Source organism: Macrotis lagotis, chromosome 1 (assembly GCF_037893015.1).
Source record: "Macrotis lagotis isolate mMagLag1 chromosome 1, bilby.v1.9.chrom.fasta, whole genome shotgun sequence".
Taxonomy (NCBI): Eukaryota; Metazoa; Chordata; class Mammalia; order Peramelemorphia; family Peramelidae; genus Macrotis; species Macrotis lagotis.
The window spans coordinates 286,832,438-286,846,304 of record NC_133658.1 but is presented as its reverse complement, the minus strand read 5'-3'; the positions used below and the strand labels follow the sequence as shown (position 1 = coordinate 286,846,304).

The following is a 13,867-nucleotide window of genomic DNA, read 5'->3' as shown; positions in this document are numbered from 1 at the left end:
GTGGAAAGAGATTTAGCTTAAGAGTCAGGAGAAGCCTGGTCAGGACCTGGTTTTGAAACCCACCCCTAATACTAGCCATGTGACTATAGGTAAGTCTCATCATAGGTCACATGTAAAATGGGTCACATAGGTCTTATCTGTAAAATAAGAGATTTTTTGTTCAGTCGTGAACACGGGAATAATAAATCCTTACATGATCTACCCTACAGAGCTTCTGGGAAGACCAAATGAGTGAATGCATGTGAGGTCTTTGGCAAACCTCTTTTAATGCCCTTTCATATTTTTCTGTATTTGGACAGGGCTAATGAGCCATCATAAGAGAGGCCTGCCTTTCTGCAGATAATTCTCTTATGGCTGTGGATGGGGAGGCAATATAAATGGAAAAATTACTGTACATGTTTGAAAGACACTTTCTACACTTCTACAGGTCTTCTGCTTTAGTCACTGTCACTAGGCCTTGAGACTATTTACTTATCTTAACCTTACATCTGCTCAGCTGTCTTGGGAAACAAGACACCCCTAAAGGAGGCTGTGAAGCTCATTTTGAAGATCTTGGACATCTACCTCAGTGATGGAGAAATAGCAGAAGCTTCTTGCTCTGCCCTCTGGGTGTTGTCCTTGCAAGGTGAGGGCTCATGCAGACAGCTGCAGTGGCATGAACTAGGGGAAGCTGGGTTTGATCCATGCTTAGCCTATGACCACTTTGCATATGGGGGTTTTGTGACAGGCTGCATAGAAGATGGTGATTTTGAGCATGTGACACTTCTGTTCCTGAAATGTATCCAGGTGCATATGCAAAGACCCATCTTGGTGAATAATGCGTACCTGGGGCTGGCCAGTCTGGCAAGGATATCAGGTGAGAGCTTTGGATGGGTGGGTGAAGGCAGAGTATACTCTGGTCACTAGGGGCCTGCTGAGCTGGGGTGGTCTGGGTTCTATAGAATTTTTTCCCTGCTTGAGGGATGATGTGCTGGGGTCAGGCTGCTGAAGATATTTTGTCATTTCTAATTCTGTGACCTTCCCTCTTGAGTAGAAGTGATTCATGTCCAACTTACCAGGAAGAACAGAAGTGATCTGTACCACCCTTACAGTCCACCAGGATTACTGACAGGAACTAATTGTCACAATGAGAATTAACTCAGCCCCACAATGCTGTTATTGCCAAATATGAATTGTTGAGATCAAAAGTAGGTCTGGCCTTTGACTATGACCCCCTCTAAAATGATATTATTTCAATTGCCCAGGGAAGTACCTAGGCTTCACTTGTTTTCTGATTCCTTTTATTAGGGGAGGGGAAAGAGGGGGAAAATGAGAAAATAAAGCCTTTGCTTTCACAATGATGGATCAGACTCCAAATGCAAATCTAATAACTATTACTGACTAGCTATGTGACCTTAATCTGATATAGGTAAGTCTTATAGTCACACTTAGTGTGAAGTAACTTGACTTCTTTTCCTGATACCAGGTAAGGTGGACCAGGGTGGAGATAAGAATTTTTTTTCTTTTAGGGTTTTTTTTTTTTTTTTGCAAGGCAAATGGGGTTAAGTGGCTTGCCCAAGGCCACACAGCTAGGTAATTAAGTATCTGAGACTGCATTTGAACCCAGGTACTCTTGACTCCAGGGCCGGTGCTTTATCCACTATGCCAACTAGCTGCCCTGATAAGGAGAATTCTGAGAGGTGGGGTATTGAATGTCAAGATCACTGGGCTGAGAGTCAACCTGCCTGGGTTTTATTCTAGCTTTTCCACTAGAATTAAATTTTCCTTGGGTAAGTCTCTCATTTTCTCACCTATCAAATAAGAGGGCTGGATTTTATCTCCAAGATTCCTATTCAGTCTAGAGTTTCTTTAAAATCCTGGATGCCAAATGAGGGAGACTACTATGGAAGGCAACTCTTGCCACTTTGCCCTGAGATGATCATGTGCTCATACTCTCATAGTATGAGTCATGTATATCTTCAGGACATTCCCATCCCTTTCTAAAGAGCTGGCAACCTTTCGGATTGTGATAATTGATGAGGACAGTCCTGGATTATCCATGATCAAGAAAACTTATCAGGCACACAAGGATGACCCAGAGGTGGTGGAGAACATGTGCATGCTACTGTCGGAGCTTGTTTTATATGGTAAGTTCTTGGTCGTTTTGCTTTTTCTTCCCAACATCAAAGAACCAAAAGAGAAATGCCCCCAATTCCACTGGTGACTCTGTGGGACACTGAATGGAATAATCCATTTTGGCTGTACTATGAAACCGGATGGCCAGGAGATGGCAGTGTTCCACCTAAACAGGGGAGCACCAGACCTTGGGACAACAGCAAGTCTAATTTCTCCTCTCTCCATTTTATCTTCAACAGGCAACTAAGCTCTTCTTCAGAACGTATAGCTTTTGCTCCAAACCCTTCAATAGCTCCACACTGCCGAAAGTTTAAGTCTAAACTCTAGGGTCAAAGCTCCTTACCACATGGTTTTCAGTTTTATTTTTGTCATCTTCATCTCATACTATTCTATACATCAAACAGGACCGTTTTGCAAATCCCAAAATGTTTCCTTGCTTCCAAACATTTACTTAGACTGTTCCCTATATATCTGATCTCCCTCTCACCATCTATTGATATTTTACCTTTTAATCTACCTATGGTTTCTCTGAACTTTGTAGACCTCCCTCGTAAAGGTCATGGCTTTTATGCACATTCACACTCTTAATTATATTGCCTGCATCACTATCATCAGACTGGGATGTATGGGGCATTCAAGGACTAGCACTTCTGGTGTGTGGCTTTGCCAAGTCTTTTTCAGGGCCATTCACCCTCCTGTGGTGTCACTTTTATTGAACTCTCACTGACGGTTCCAAGAAGCTATAGTTTAGGTGACCACATCTTGGCAAAACCATCTCAGCAGACTGGGTAAAACCAGGTGGTAACCAACAAGCAACTTAGATGACGTCTACCCCAAGCATTTAAAGACTTCTCCCCTCCCAATGGAAAGGATGGATAAGAACAGTTTGTTCTAATGGCCATGAAGGGGGCTGAAACAGGTTCTGTGGAAGGCTTAGATTGGCCGGACATTGAAGATGCCAAGGTCATCCACTGCATCCCAGGCCATCAAATCTGTTTTGACTTTTGTCTTGCTACTAACTTGGATGACTGGAAGAGTGAGAGATTGATAATTTTGCACAACTCTGCCTTGCTGAAATCCAATTTAAGCACAAGTCGAAATCACTCTGTGATGTTATTGGTCCTCTTCAAAAATGATGGACATGGGGGCAGCTATGTGGCACAGTGGATACAGCACTGGCTCTGGAGTCAGGAGAACCTGAACTCAAATCTGACCTCAGACACTTAATAATTGCCTAGCTGTGTGATCTTGGGCAAGTCACTTAACCCCATTGCCTTAAATAATAAATTTTAAAAAAATGACGGACAGCTAGAATGGAAGCATCTAACAAGGGACCCTGAATATAGTAGGTGCTCAGTATATTTTTAAGTTGAAAAATGGCATTCTGTCTCCCAATTCAACTCACCTATAGCCATACCTCGGCAAAGGCAGTCCCTGTGTTTGGAACATGCTTCACCCCCATCTTTATCCTGGAATCTCTAGCTTTCTTTTAGATCCCTCTACCAATTGGTGCTCTTCCTAAAAAAGACTGAATTAGATAATCTCTGAGATTCCTCCCACTTTAACAAACTATGAATATGGGAAGTTGTGAAATATACAATAAAGATGAACCCAGGCATTTTGGGGGTAAACTTTCCCTGAAACCTCTGTATGGAACAGTGAAGGCTATCTCCCCCTCCTTGGTCCAACAGATGAGATTCTGCCAGAATTGTTCTCTAATAATATAGATGAAATGCTGCTGGAAATTGAAGCAAGGTTTACATCAAGTGAGGTGAGTAGGTCAGGGTATATCCTTATGCAAACCATTTAGGTTACACCAGTTCTTTGAGGCTATGATACTTTCTGATTATGAAGTTTAGGTAGTTTAGTCAGTAATCACCTTCTGACTATTTTCCTTGGCTCCCCTATAACAAGTGTGTATACCTACTGGCTAAAATAAATTAAAACAGTTGCATGTGAATTTTAATTACATTTTTTTAAAATTTAAGGCAATGGGGTTTTGAGTGACTTGCCCAAGGTCACACAGCTAGGCAATTAAGTGTCTAAGACCAAATTTGAACTCAGGTCCTCTTGACTCCAGGACCAGTGCTCTATCCACTGCACCACCTAGCTGCCCCTAATTGAAATTTTAAAAACAGGTTCCCCATTCAATATTATATTCCTATGATACACAAGATACATCTTCAGGCCTTTGATCTCTTCACTATAGAAAACAACTTAGTGTGGTTTATCTTCCAACCTCTGGAAGAGGTTGTTACATTATGCCATGCTGCCTCTATAAAAGCTATTATAACCAAATTGTGCTATTGCTTTCTTACAAATCTCCCCAAGAATCCTTATATGGAGAAGTCAAAATTTGTTTTCTAACTTCTAGGAGCTCTTAAAGCTTGCAGCCAAGGCAATTAAGAAAATGAATGAGGCGCCAACTAAAGACAGAAAAGATTCAGAAATAAAAAGCAGGCAGCCATCAAGTAAATTATCTCTATCATAAAACATCATATTTGAACCATCTTGTGCTTAAACTGGAAAGAAATAAGAACCTGCTTTTTTGTCATCACACTCAATCAGTAAAAGTGCTATTTTTTCTTCATATTTGTGCCATCTTGTATTTGAAGAAATAAGACCCTGCTTTTTTGTTACCTAATAAGTTAGTGAAAGTGCTGCTTTTCCTTAATTGTAAAGATTTTTGTAGGAATTCTTAGCCCCCAAAGTAATCTATGTCTCAAGCTCACAGATAGGTGGATTTAATTATTCCCCTTTATTATGTATTTTTAGTTTATATAAATCGACAAACTTCATCCCTGGATTAGATTCAGGGCTCAAAGGAAATTCTGGGCAGTGCTCTGAGAACTGAATAAACCTAAAGAACCCGAGTGTTGTATAAACATTTGATCAACTTCCAGGGAGTTCTATGGAGTTAATGTCACTTGATAAAAAATGTTTCATCAGCTTTTAACACCCTAAGCAAGGAAGAAAATGAGGACAACAGAATCAACAAGAAAGTTCATTTAAAAAGCACAAAGTAGTATTTACTTCAGATAATATATACCCAGTACAAGTATACATAATTTAAAAAATCTTATTTTGTTACACAGAAAACGTGGAACAACCATAACAGTCCTCTAGCATTGTACATTTGAATTAGCACAGTATGTCTCTGTAACTCACTCTCAGGAGGAATCATATCTAAAAATCTGATGCTTTGATCTCAGTGTGATCAAACAATAGCCTTCTTAGACTCAAATATCACAAGGTCAATAAATCATTTCAAAAACAAAACCTAAATCACTCCTAAAAATGCAATTCTTAGAAGTGCTCATTATATTTCAGGATGTTTGTGTTAAAAGTAAGGTTATGACTGGAACTAACAGACATTTTGATTAAACAGAATCAACCTTACTTAGAAATTAATTCATAAATTATTTACATCATCTAAATATAATTTAAAAGTGATTTAGTGATTCTGGGAAGTCAAATAATTCCCACAGTAGAAGCCTATTTCAGGAACTCTAGTTAAAACACATGGAGTTAAGTACTTTTACCAGATGCACCAAATCAGAAAAAGGAAAGTTTAAGTAAACTTGAACAGAAACAATGGGACATCTTTCAGATAAATTTCCTGGAAAGGTAGAGGTATCTTATGCCTCCATCTGTGGTCTGCCAATTACAGATGAGATTTTTTTTCCCCCTTCTGGCAGCAACAACTGAATCAGATGGGAATTTCACAGGATTGTTGGCTTCTCCTGTTAATTTTTAGCAGGACAAATTAAAGAATCTGAATTGCCTTGTTGTTGAGTTCAATGGCTTCCCTAGATACTGCTCCCTCACATTTACCCCTAGTCTGGTCCATGATACTGTTTTGCATAGAGTTCAAGAGAGCAAAGAGGGAGAATAAGATGGTAGGAATCCTAATTAACAAGCCAATACGCCTTCTGTTGCACATGTGTAGACCTATTGGTCCAGAAAGTGATCAAGTCACTGCATGTGCTGATGAAATTGTTTAATTTTGAAACTGGATTATTGGGGGGCTGCACAGCTTGAGGTCCAGAACTAGTCTCTGATCTTTATTCTCTGTCCAAAGAAAAGGCCATCTCACCACAAAGACCCCTTACCTATACTCTAATTATACCTCTCACATTTATAGTGACTTCTGGAACATAGGAAAGTAACGTAAACAAGAAACTGTAAGCTCCTAGGCAAGAGCTACTGTATCTGGAAGGGGCAAATTCCCCTTGGGTAGCATACATCCTCTGTAGCTATATGTTTGAAAGTTTCTCCAAAAGGCATCAATCTTTGGGAATATTTCATTTGTGCCAACTCCAAGGGTCACACAATCAGCAAATTACATAGTAAGCTGACAGAATACCCTTGGCTCAGGAAGGTCACTGCTAGATTTCTTCTGGGGACATGATCATGCTGTTGAAGAATAAACCTGCTGGCAGGGTAGGCAGCAGAAATGGTGACGAGGGCTCAGTTCTGCTTTGCTATTTTCTCTCTTTGTAATTTGTATTTGTCTTTGATGGTTCCTTCCCATTGTTTTTTCACCATTACATAGAGCCTCATTGCTGCCTGGGCATCTTGAATCTGGAAGTCAAGAAAACCAAACACAATTAGAAAGGGAGATCAAGATAAAGGGGCAGGGTATCATCTCATTTAGGTGCCCTTGGACATGGATATAACATCCATGTTTGTGTCCCCCATTTGCTTGGTGACAGTTATAGGAACAGAAAGCCACAGTCAGTGATAATAGTGAAATCTGCTTGCTGCTTTTGGCCACAAAGGTTACCTACCGAACAGTGTTCTGACTGCTGTATTTTGATACCAAGAATTTTCTCACTGAGTAGTTTCAGAGATGGTCTTCCACTCTGCAAAGGAAATGATGGTTACAGAGATGGCTTGGATTAAATAAACACTTTCTGTTGAGAATTTAAACTCTTATCAAGGTAAAATATTCTTCAAGCCCAGTAGAGCAGGAAAGAACAGACTAAAAGTCAAAAAGAAGTCAATTTTGGTTTTAATAGTGCTCAATGGTCTAGTAAGGAAAGAGTGGGATATTAATCACAACTACATGACCAAACAAATCTAAGTCTTTCTGGTATTTAGGACAGTTGCCTCTGCCACATAATGGAGATATTACATAAGACCCCACCCTGGCACTATTTGGTCACTGCAAAAGATTCCTTCCTTTCTATCAATGTCAAATGTCAAATTATCTGTAACTTATAGTCTCACAAAGTTGCCTGAGGGAGTGAAAAGTTACATGACTGGCTTAGAGTCACACAGCCAAGATGTCAGAGGGGTTCAGGCTTTCCTTCTGAGAATGCTAGACCCTGTACTAGGCCACATTACCTCTCTTCAATGGAATTTACTGAAACAAAAATTTACTGAGTGCACATCTTATCAAATTGTATTTGGCAATGAATTTAAATGAAATGATAAAGCATAATTATTCAATGTTAAAGCCTTCTTTGCTTCATTTCCCAGATTGTCCTTTCCTTGAAAATACTCCCTTATGAAAGCTATTTGTAATAACATACATAGACAAAAATCCTACTACAAACATCAGAGCATAAAAATAAAACATGAACTTTTTTAATGGAAGGCTGCCAACATCAATCTACTTTATATAAAATATCCTTTTTCTAGGACTAAAAATAAATCAAACCCATGAGCTTACTATAAGGTGAAATGTTCTAACAACTGGTATGAACTGAGATTAAACTAATACACTGAACGATCAGATTTTCTTCCTCCAATAAATAAGCTATCTTTACCTCTAATATCCTACCTTTACTTGTGTTTTGAAAGGTTTATATTTCTGTGTGTCCCGGATCTTCTTTTTGGGATGATCAAGAAGTAAAATCTGGAACAGAAATACAATATAGAAATACAATTCAAAAACACACACATGAATTATCAGATTCCCATCCTGCTCTGTCAAAAAGCTATTATAATTAACTACTATTTTCTTACCAGGTGACATTATAGTCACCCAATCAAGGCAAGCCTAGTACAGGCTTTATGACCATCATAAACCATCAACTCACAATCTCTAGAGTGACACTTTTTCCTTACATGTTTCAAGTTGATTAAGTATTTACTGAATGTGTACTCCAATACTATAGGGGACACAAAAATGACTAAGACAGAAATCCTGCCTTCATATAGGCATCATCTAGTCTAGTTTAGATATATTTATAGTTATGTAATATCAATGTAATAACAGCAAAATGAGCTAGATGACAAAAAGTAGTATAAAACATTTTACCAGAGCAGTCTAAGTCAGAGCTTCAGTAGAAAGGCTATTCTGTAGTCCAAGAACAAACTTCAATTCCCTCATCATCTGGAAGAAACCCCAAACTGAGGGCTACACTGAAGATTTATGTTATTGGCATATATCTAAAGATCTAAGCTAATTGGCACCATATAGGTATAAACAATTACTAGTTAGGCTACCTGAAGTCATATACCTTTAAGTCATTATGTAGGGCATGTCCAACTAAAATCCTGTCCTTAAGCAGTTCTGCTACCTCCTTTTGAACAATGTGGAACTGTTCTCCTGGAAACCCAAAAGAAATCTTATTTTAGAAAATGAGAACATATGAATGGTGGAGAAGCAAGTTACTAAGAGAAATCACAATCAGCAAGGCAATGACACTCCCAGACCTGTTAGAAATGGTATGATTATATCCCCCCACAAAGACTTGGTTCTAAACAATATACATGTAAATTCCAAATCACCAGACACCAGGGAAAAAGTGCTAACTGGATAATCCCATTTAGTGATGGGAATGAGATGCATGTAGGATCTTCAAACATTTCTTTCCTTCAATTCAGGAGATACAGAAGGAAGTTAAATCATCACTGTGGTCCACAAAGGTAGGATGTAATGGGGAAGCTAAGGTCAAGAGAAAATCAATTCTGTTGCTTCAATTCTTCCAAAGACCTTTCATGTCATTATTCCGTTCCCCCATGCAACCTACTTCAACTGATTGTAATCTTTCTACATCTTGGGATGAAAGTTGTAGCTAAAAAAAAAAAATCAATATCCTGCAACTCTGTCTCTAAGCCCACACCTGAAGTCTTTCTAGTTTGGAGGAACCTACCAGAACATACCACTGGCAAAGATTTCATGAGTTCAGGGGGTCATGTCCACACCACAGTGAAGCATCAAAAGAGGATCTTAGGGGAAGGCTATCCTTATGTAAGTGGCAAAAAATAGGCCTTGTTTAAAAATACATTAAAACTAGAATTATAAAAATCACAGAACAGTAGACTTGGAAGGGACCTTAAGAGATCATTCAGGGGCGGCTAGGTGGTGCAGTGGATAGAGCACCAGCCCTGAGGTCAGGAGTACCTGAGTTCAAATCCCGCCTCAGACACTTAATAATTACCTAGCTGTGTGGCCTTGGGCAAGCCACTTAACCCCATTTGCCTTGCAAAAAAAAAAAAGATCATTCAGTACAATCTTTTTTCAGGATGTTCAAAGATTTCAAATGATTTGTCCATGGTTACGCAGCAGAGGGAGAGAGGGCATACAAACCTAAATCCAAAACATGGATTTTTTCCTTTATGTAAGAATGCCTTAGCTACCAGAACCTTGCTTGATCTCCCACCATTAAAAGCTAGATTTTAACAAGCATAGTATGAGAGCAGAAATGAATACAAAGAACACTGTCCTTGGTTTCAGAAGAGTTAGAAAGGCCCAAATCACGGGTTTCTCCCCCAAAATGAGAATTCTTGTGTCTCTCCAAGAGAACTGACATGAGGATAAATGAACTAGATGTCTTTTGTCATATGCCATTCAATCTTTTCTACCCTTTTAAAGTCCCTAGGGACAAACTTCTGACAGAACTCTGTACTACAAATAACACTTCTTGCATAAAGAAGGGGGAGAAATAAATACAGATGTTCCCAGCAGTAATTCTTTCAGGCTAGTTCTGGTATTTATGAGAGGCATACCATGTTTGATGTCCTCTGGTCGAATCCCACTGACATCTGTCCGGTAATTGGTCACTTTCTCTGTTGGCTTGACGTACTTGTCGTAGATACACTTCCCAAACTGGTTCACGATGGACACTCGGGCAAGGATGTTTTCTTCCCCATCTGGCCCTGCTCCCACCATCTCACAGTCCATAGCTATGGCTTTGGTCATTCTGAGAGGAAACCAAAGGTCTGGGTTAAAATATCAGGATTAAGGAAGAATCTCTGCATATTTGTAACTTACAGCAGGGACACAAGTGACTCTATCCTGACATGATCTGTTTGGTAATAAAGTGACATGTCCTTGGTTATTGCCATTTAACTAAAGAGGTGCTTCATGGAAGATTATTTACATTGCCTAACAAAAAAGAAGGAAGAAAACCTATATATGCCCTTGAAGATTGTGGCATATATTTCTTCTTCCATAATAAAACAAAACAACAACCCTTCAACATACCCTTCAAATGCTCCTTCTTTCACCAGTGACAGATTACTTTCCTTCAGACCCAATTTTTTTCGGACTATTTTTGCAGCTTCTGGACCAATGGCAGCTTCAATATCCTTAGGATCTACATCATCAAACCAGATGTCTGATCTAAAAAGCAAAGACAAGACATTTGGCACCAAAGGAAAGATGTACTTCTTCCATTTCCTTCTCATCTGCTGTCATGAGGGCTATGACTGGCACCAAAACCAATGTAGGCAAAGGGTGTACAGAAGGAATTCTTTACATCAGAGTTCTGTAAACGTTTTTGTGTCATGTATTTTGGCAGTGTGGTAAAAAGCCTATGGCCCTTAAGTCAAAATAATGTTCTTAAAATGCATAAAATAACATAACCTTAATAAAATACTATAACCAGAAACCCCTCTATTATACTGAAATAGTCAATTTAAAAAACAAAAAAAAGTTCGTGGATTTCAAGTTCAGAACTGACATTTTGATCTTGGCTTTGTTCTGAACTTCCACTAATGGGGTTTCTATTAAGTATACACCAAAATAATTAATGGATCCATGTCCTAAAGTTCATTTCTGCAACAGACAAGTCAAAACTTAAATCTCCATATCAAAGAGTCAACAACATTAACTCATTGCTCCACTTAACTTATTTTTAAAACTCAGTGTAGGGACAGCTAGGTGGTGCAGTGGGGGCGGCTAGGTGGCACAGTGGGTAAAGCACCAGCCTTGGAGTCAGGAGTACCTGGGTTCAAATCCGGTCTCAGACACTTAGTAATTACCTAGCTGTGTGGCATTGGGCAAGCCACTTAACCCCATTTTCCTTGCAAAAAAATACTAACCCCCCCCCAAAAAAAACTCAGTGTACACCTGAAGCAAAAAACCCACGAAGGTCAACTGTGGGAATTAGAATGTTTTCTTCCTCCTTAAACAATATTATTCATTCCAATTGCAAAGGAATCCAGGAGCTTCAATACTCACTCTGTTGGTGGAGGAGGAACTAATTCCTCTGCTTTTCTCTTCTGATGCTTGATGTCCCCTATTTTCTGGTGAAAGCCACCATTTTTTCTTTTCTTGGTTTCAGTTCCACTGTCTTTGCCCTTTGTTTCACTTAACTTTTTATGAGGGACAACCTTTGTGTCTTTCAAAGATCCTGAAGGAATAGAAGCCTTGGAGGAGGGTGGGTCTGGCACCTTTGCTAGTTCTGCATCACCATATTCTTCCTTTTTAGAAACATTTCTGCCATTCTGGTAGCTTTTGGATTGTTTTCTGGAATTCACCAGGGAAGCAGGAACAGACTTTTCTGGATGTGGTGTTTTCTGTTTCAACAGCTGATGAGAACCAAAAAAAAAAAAACAAAACCCCCCAACAAACCCTATATTTTAACTTGAAACTTAAACATTCAAAACATGTGGTTCTTTATCTAAGAACATCTTTTCCTACTAAGAGCACTTAGCACCATCTAAAGGCAAATGGTCCTGTGTATGAATCAACAAGCATTTATTAAATGACAATTATGTCTTGGAGTAGAACATCAATAAAAATGATGTCTCTACTCTCAAAGTTCCTCTTTTTTCACTTAATGATTATTTTCAACTCTAGATTTTCTTTGCTAAAGAATTGTCAAATATTAAAAAAAGAATTTAAACTTATATCCATATATTATTTCAGACTAACCTATTCTTTTCCAGTTGTAGCTTCCAATCTAATACCTATTCCTTATTTCTACAGAATGTCAAACACTTAATGCAACAAATACCTGGGGATTAGCCACAGATCTTTTTGTTTTGAAACTTTACCTAATTTCCAAGCCTAGGACCCCACCCCCTTTCAACCTCTCACAGCATCTTGAACTTATTTTATACAGTTACAGTATACTAAATGGTACTGCAAAAAAAAATAACGTAAAAACTTATTTAGCCTTGTGGGTTCCTTTTTTCCTCTTGGGGGGAAAAAGACTGCATACATTGAAAGCAGGTATGTGATAGCACCAGGGAGCCTTAAGCTCCAATCTGGCCTCAGACACAACTATAAAATGGGGATAATAACAGCAGCCCCCCTCGGTTTTTTTTTTTTTCTAAGGACCAAATGAGGTAATAATGATAAACTGCATGGCACATAGGAGGTGTGATATAAATGTTACCTATTTTTGGATCTTTGGGAATTATTCTTACATTCCTGTTGCGTTAGTGTCAAGCAGAAAACTCATTCCTTTCCCTTCATTTAAAAAGCTCTTCAGGGGGCGGCTAGGTGGCGCAGTGGATAGAGCACCGGCCCTGGAGTCAGGAGTCCCTGGGTTCAAATCCGGTCTCAGACACTTAATAATCACTTAATAATTATCTAGCTGTGTGGCCTTGGGCAAGCCACTTAACCCCACTGCCTTGCAAAAAAACTAAAAAAACAAACCTAAGGGTGCTGGAGCTGAGCTAGGGCGTGGGTCCCGTTGGCCCGGCTCGGCCCGCGCTTACGGCTTACCTCCTGCAAGGTCTTCCAGTTGTGAGAGAATTCCTGCGGCCCCTTGGGGGGCAGCGCCGCCGCCTCGGCCGCCTTATTCCCCGGTTTCTTGGCGGCTTTCGCGGCCGCCCGGGGGTGCTTTTTCCGGAACTTCTTCTTCTTCTGCTTCCTCTGGTCGGGTCTCTTGACAAGCTCCGGCTTGAGCACGGCGAGCCCCTTGGGAGATCCGGCGGGCCCGGCCTTGGCTTTCATCCCAGAGCCATCCGAGGGCCCGAGGCGGCTGAGGAGGGAGCGAGCCGGAGCGTCAGCCGGCCTCGGGCCGCCCTGGAACTCGGGGGCCCTCCCGCCTGCGCCTCCCCCCCTTTCCCGTCCCCTCACTCACCTCGAACCCCGGTCACGCTAAAGCGAAGGGGGCTCCCGGCCGGCCGGGAGGGAGCATGCCGGCTCCCGTAGACAGGTCCTGGGCGGGCTACGCGCCGCCCCGCACGCACGCACGCAACGTAGGCACGCATGCAACGTGCGCGCGCGCGCTCGTGCCCTTACCGGAAGCCCACGCTCTATGGGTCGGCTGGGACGGAAGCTCCTCTGGGCTGAGTTCCGGGGGGAATGTGGTGACCCCGGCCGAGGCTAGGTGGCTACAATCTGAGTTCTCTGGCGGAGAAGACTGCGCACCGGAGCGGGGGGCGGGGGAGAAGCCGCTTAGAATGAGCAAGGGGGTCTGTAAGAGGGGCAACGCTTGGCTTCCCTCTTGTCCTCTCCCCTCCCCCTCCCTCCCCGCTCTCCCCTTCTCGCACTTTCTCCCATTCTTTGAGAACTCGGACAGTCTCCATTTTTCAATTAATATTTCTCACACTCGGCACA

The 13,867-nt window shown here is 40.8% G+C and overlaps 2 protein-coding genes across 4 annotated transcripts in view; one reads left to right on the top strand and one right to left on the bottom strand.

Annotated features, from left to right (window-relative positions):
• The window catches only part of STKLD1 (serine/threonine kinase like domain containing 1), a 43,561-nt gene extending 38,854 nt beyond the window's left edge, over positions 1–4,707 (top strand). For all 3 annotated transcript variants that reach the window (XM_074210780.1, XM_074210779.1, XM_074210781.1), the window contains 5 exons: positions 497–625; positions 728–856; positions 1,986–2,126; positions 3,807–3,886; positions 4,490–4,707. In XM_074210780.1, coding sequence (XP_074066881.1) covers positions 497–625; positions 728–856; positions 1,986–2,126; positions 3,807–3,886; positions 4,490–4,606 — 596 coding nt within the window. In that variant the 3' untranslated portion in view covers positions 4,607–4,707. The remainder of the gene's footprint in view (positions 1–496; positions 626–727; positions 857–1,985; positions 2,127–3,806; positions 3,887–4,489) is intronic.
• A 1,700-nt stretch (positions 4,708–6,407) lies between these two features.
• On the bottom strand, positions 6,408–13,481 carry REXO4 (REX4 homolog, 3'-5' exonuclease). The gene is made up of 9 exons (XM_074210782.1): positions 13,389–13,481; positions 13,028–13,286; positions 11,534–11,883; positions 10,556–10,693; positions 10,078–10,271; positions 8,586–8,674; positions 7,904–7,978; positions 6,906–6,980; positions 6,408–6,699 (listed from the first exon to the last, which is right to left on the bottom strand). Exons 2-9 carry the CDS (start codon positions 13,256–13,258, stop codon positions 6,586–6,588), a joined length of 1,266 nt encoding a protein of 421 aa, XP_074066883.1. The 5' UTR covers positions 13,259–13,286; positions 13,389–13,481; the 3' UTR covers positions 6,408–6,585.
• Between the last annotated feature and the right edge of the window lie 386 nt (positions 13,482–13,867).

What these genes read in the sequence shown, in the direction of transcription:
- REXO4 (XM_074210782.1), bottom strand. Translation starts at nt 13,258, where the DNA reads ATGAAAGCCAAGGCCGGGCCCGCCGGATCTCCCAAGGGGCTCGCCGTG. An exon ending in GTTCCTCCTCCACCAACAGA is followed by an intron (nt 10,694 to 11,533) that starts GTGAGTATTGAA and finishes TTTGCTTTTTAG; the next exon opens with ATCAGACATCTGGTTTGATG. An exon ending in AAAGAAGGAGCATTTGAAGG is followed by an intron (nt 10,272 to 10,555) that starts GTATGTTGAAGG and finishes GTTTCCTCTCAG; the next exon opens with AATGACCAAAGCCATAGCTA.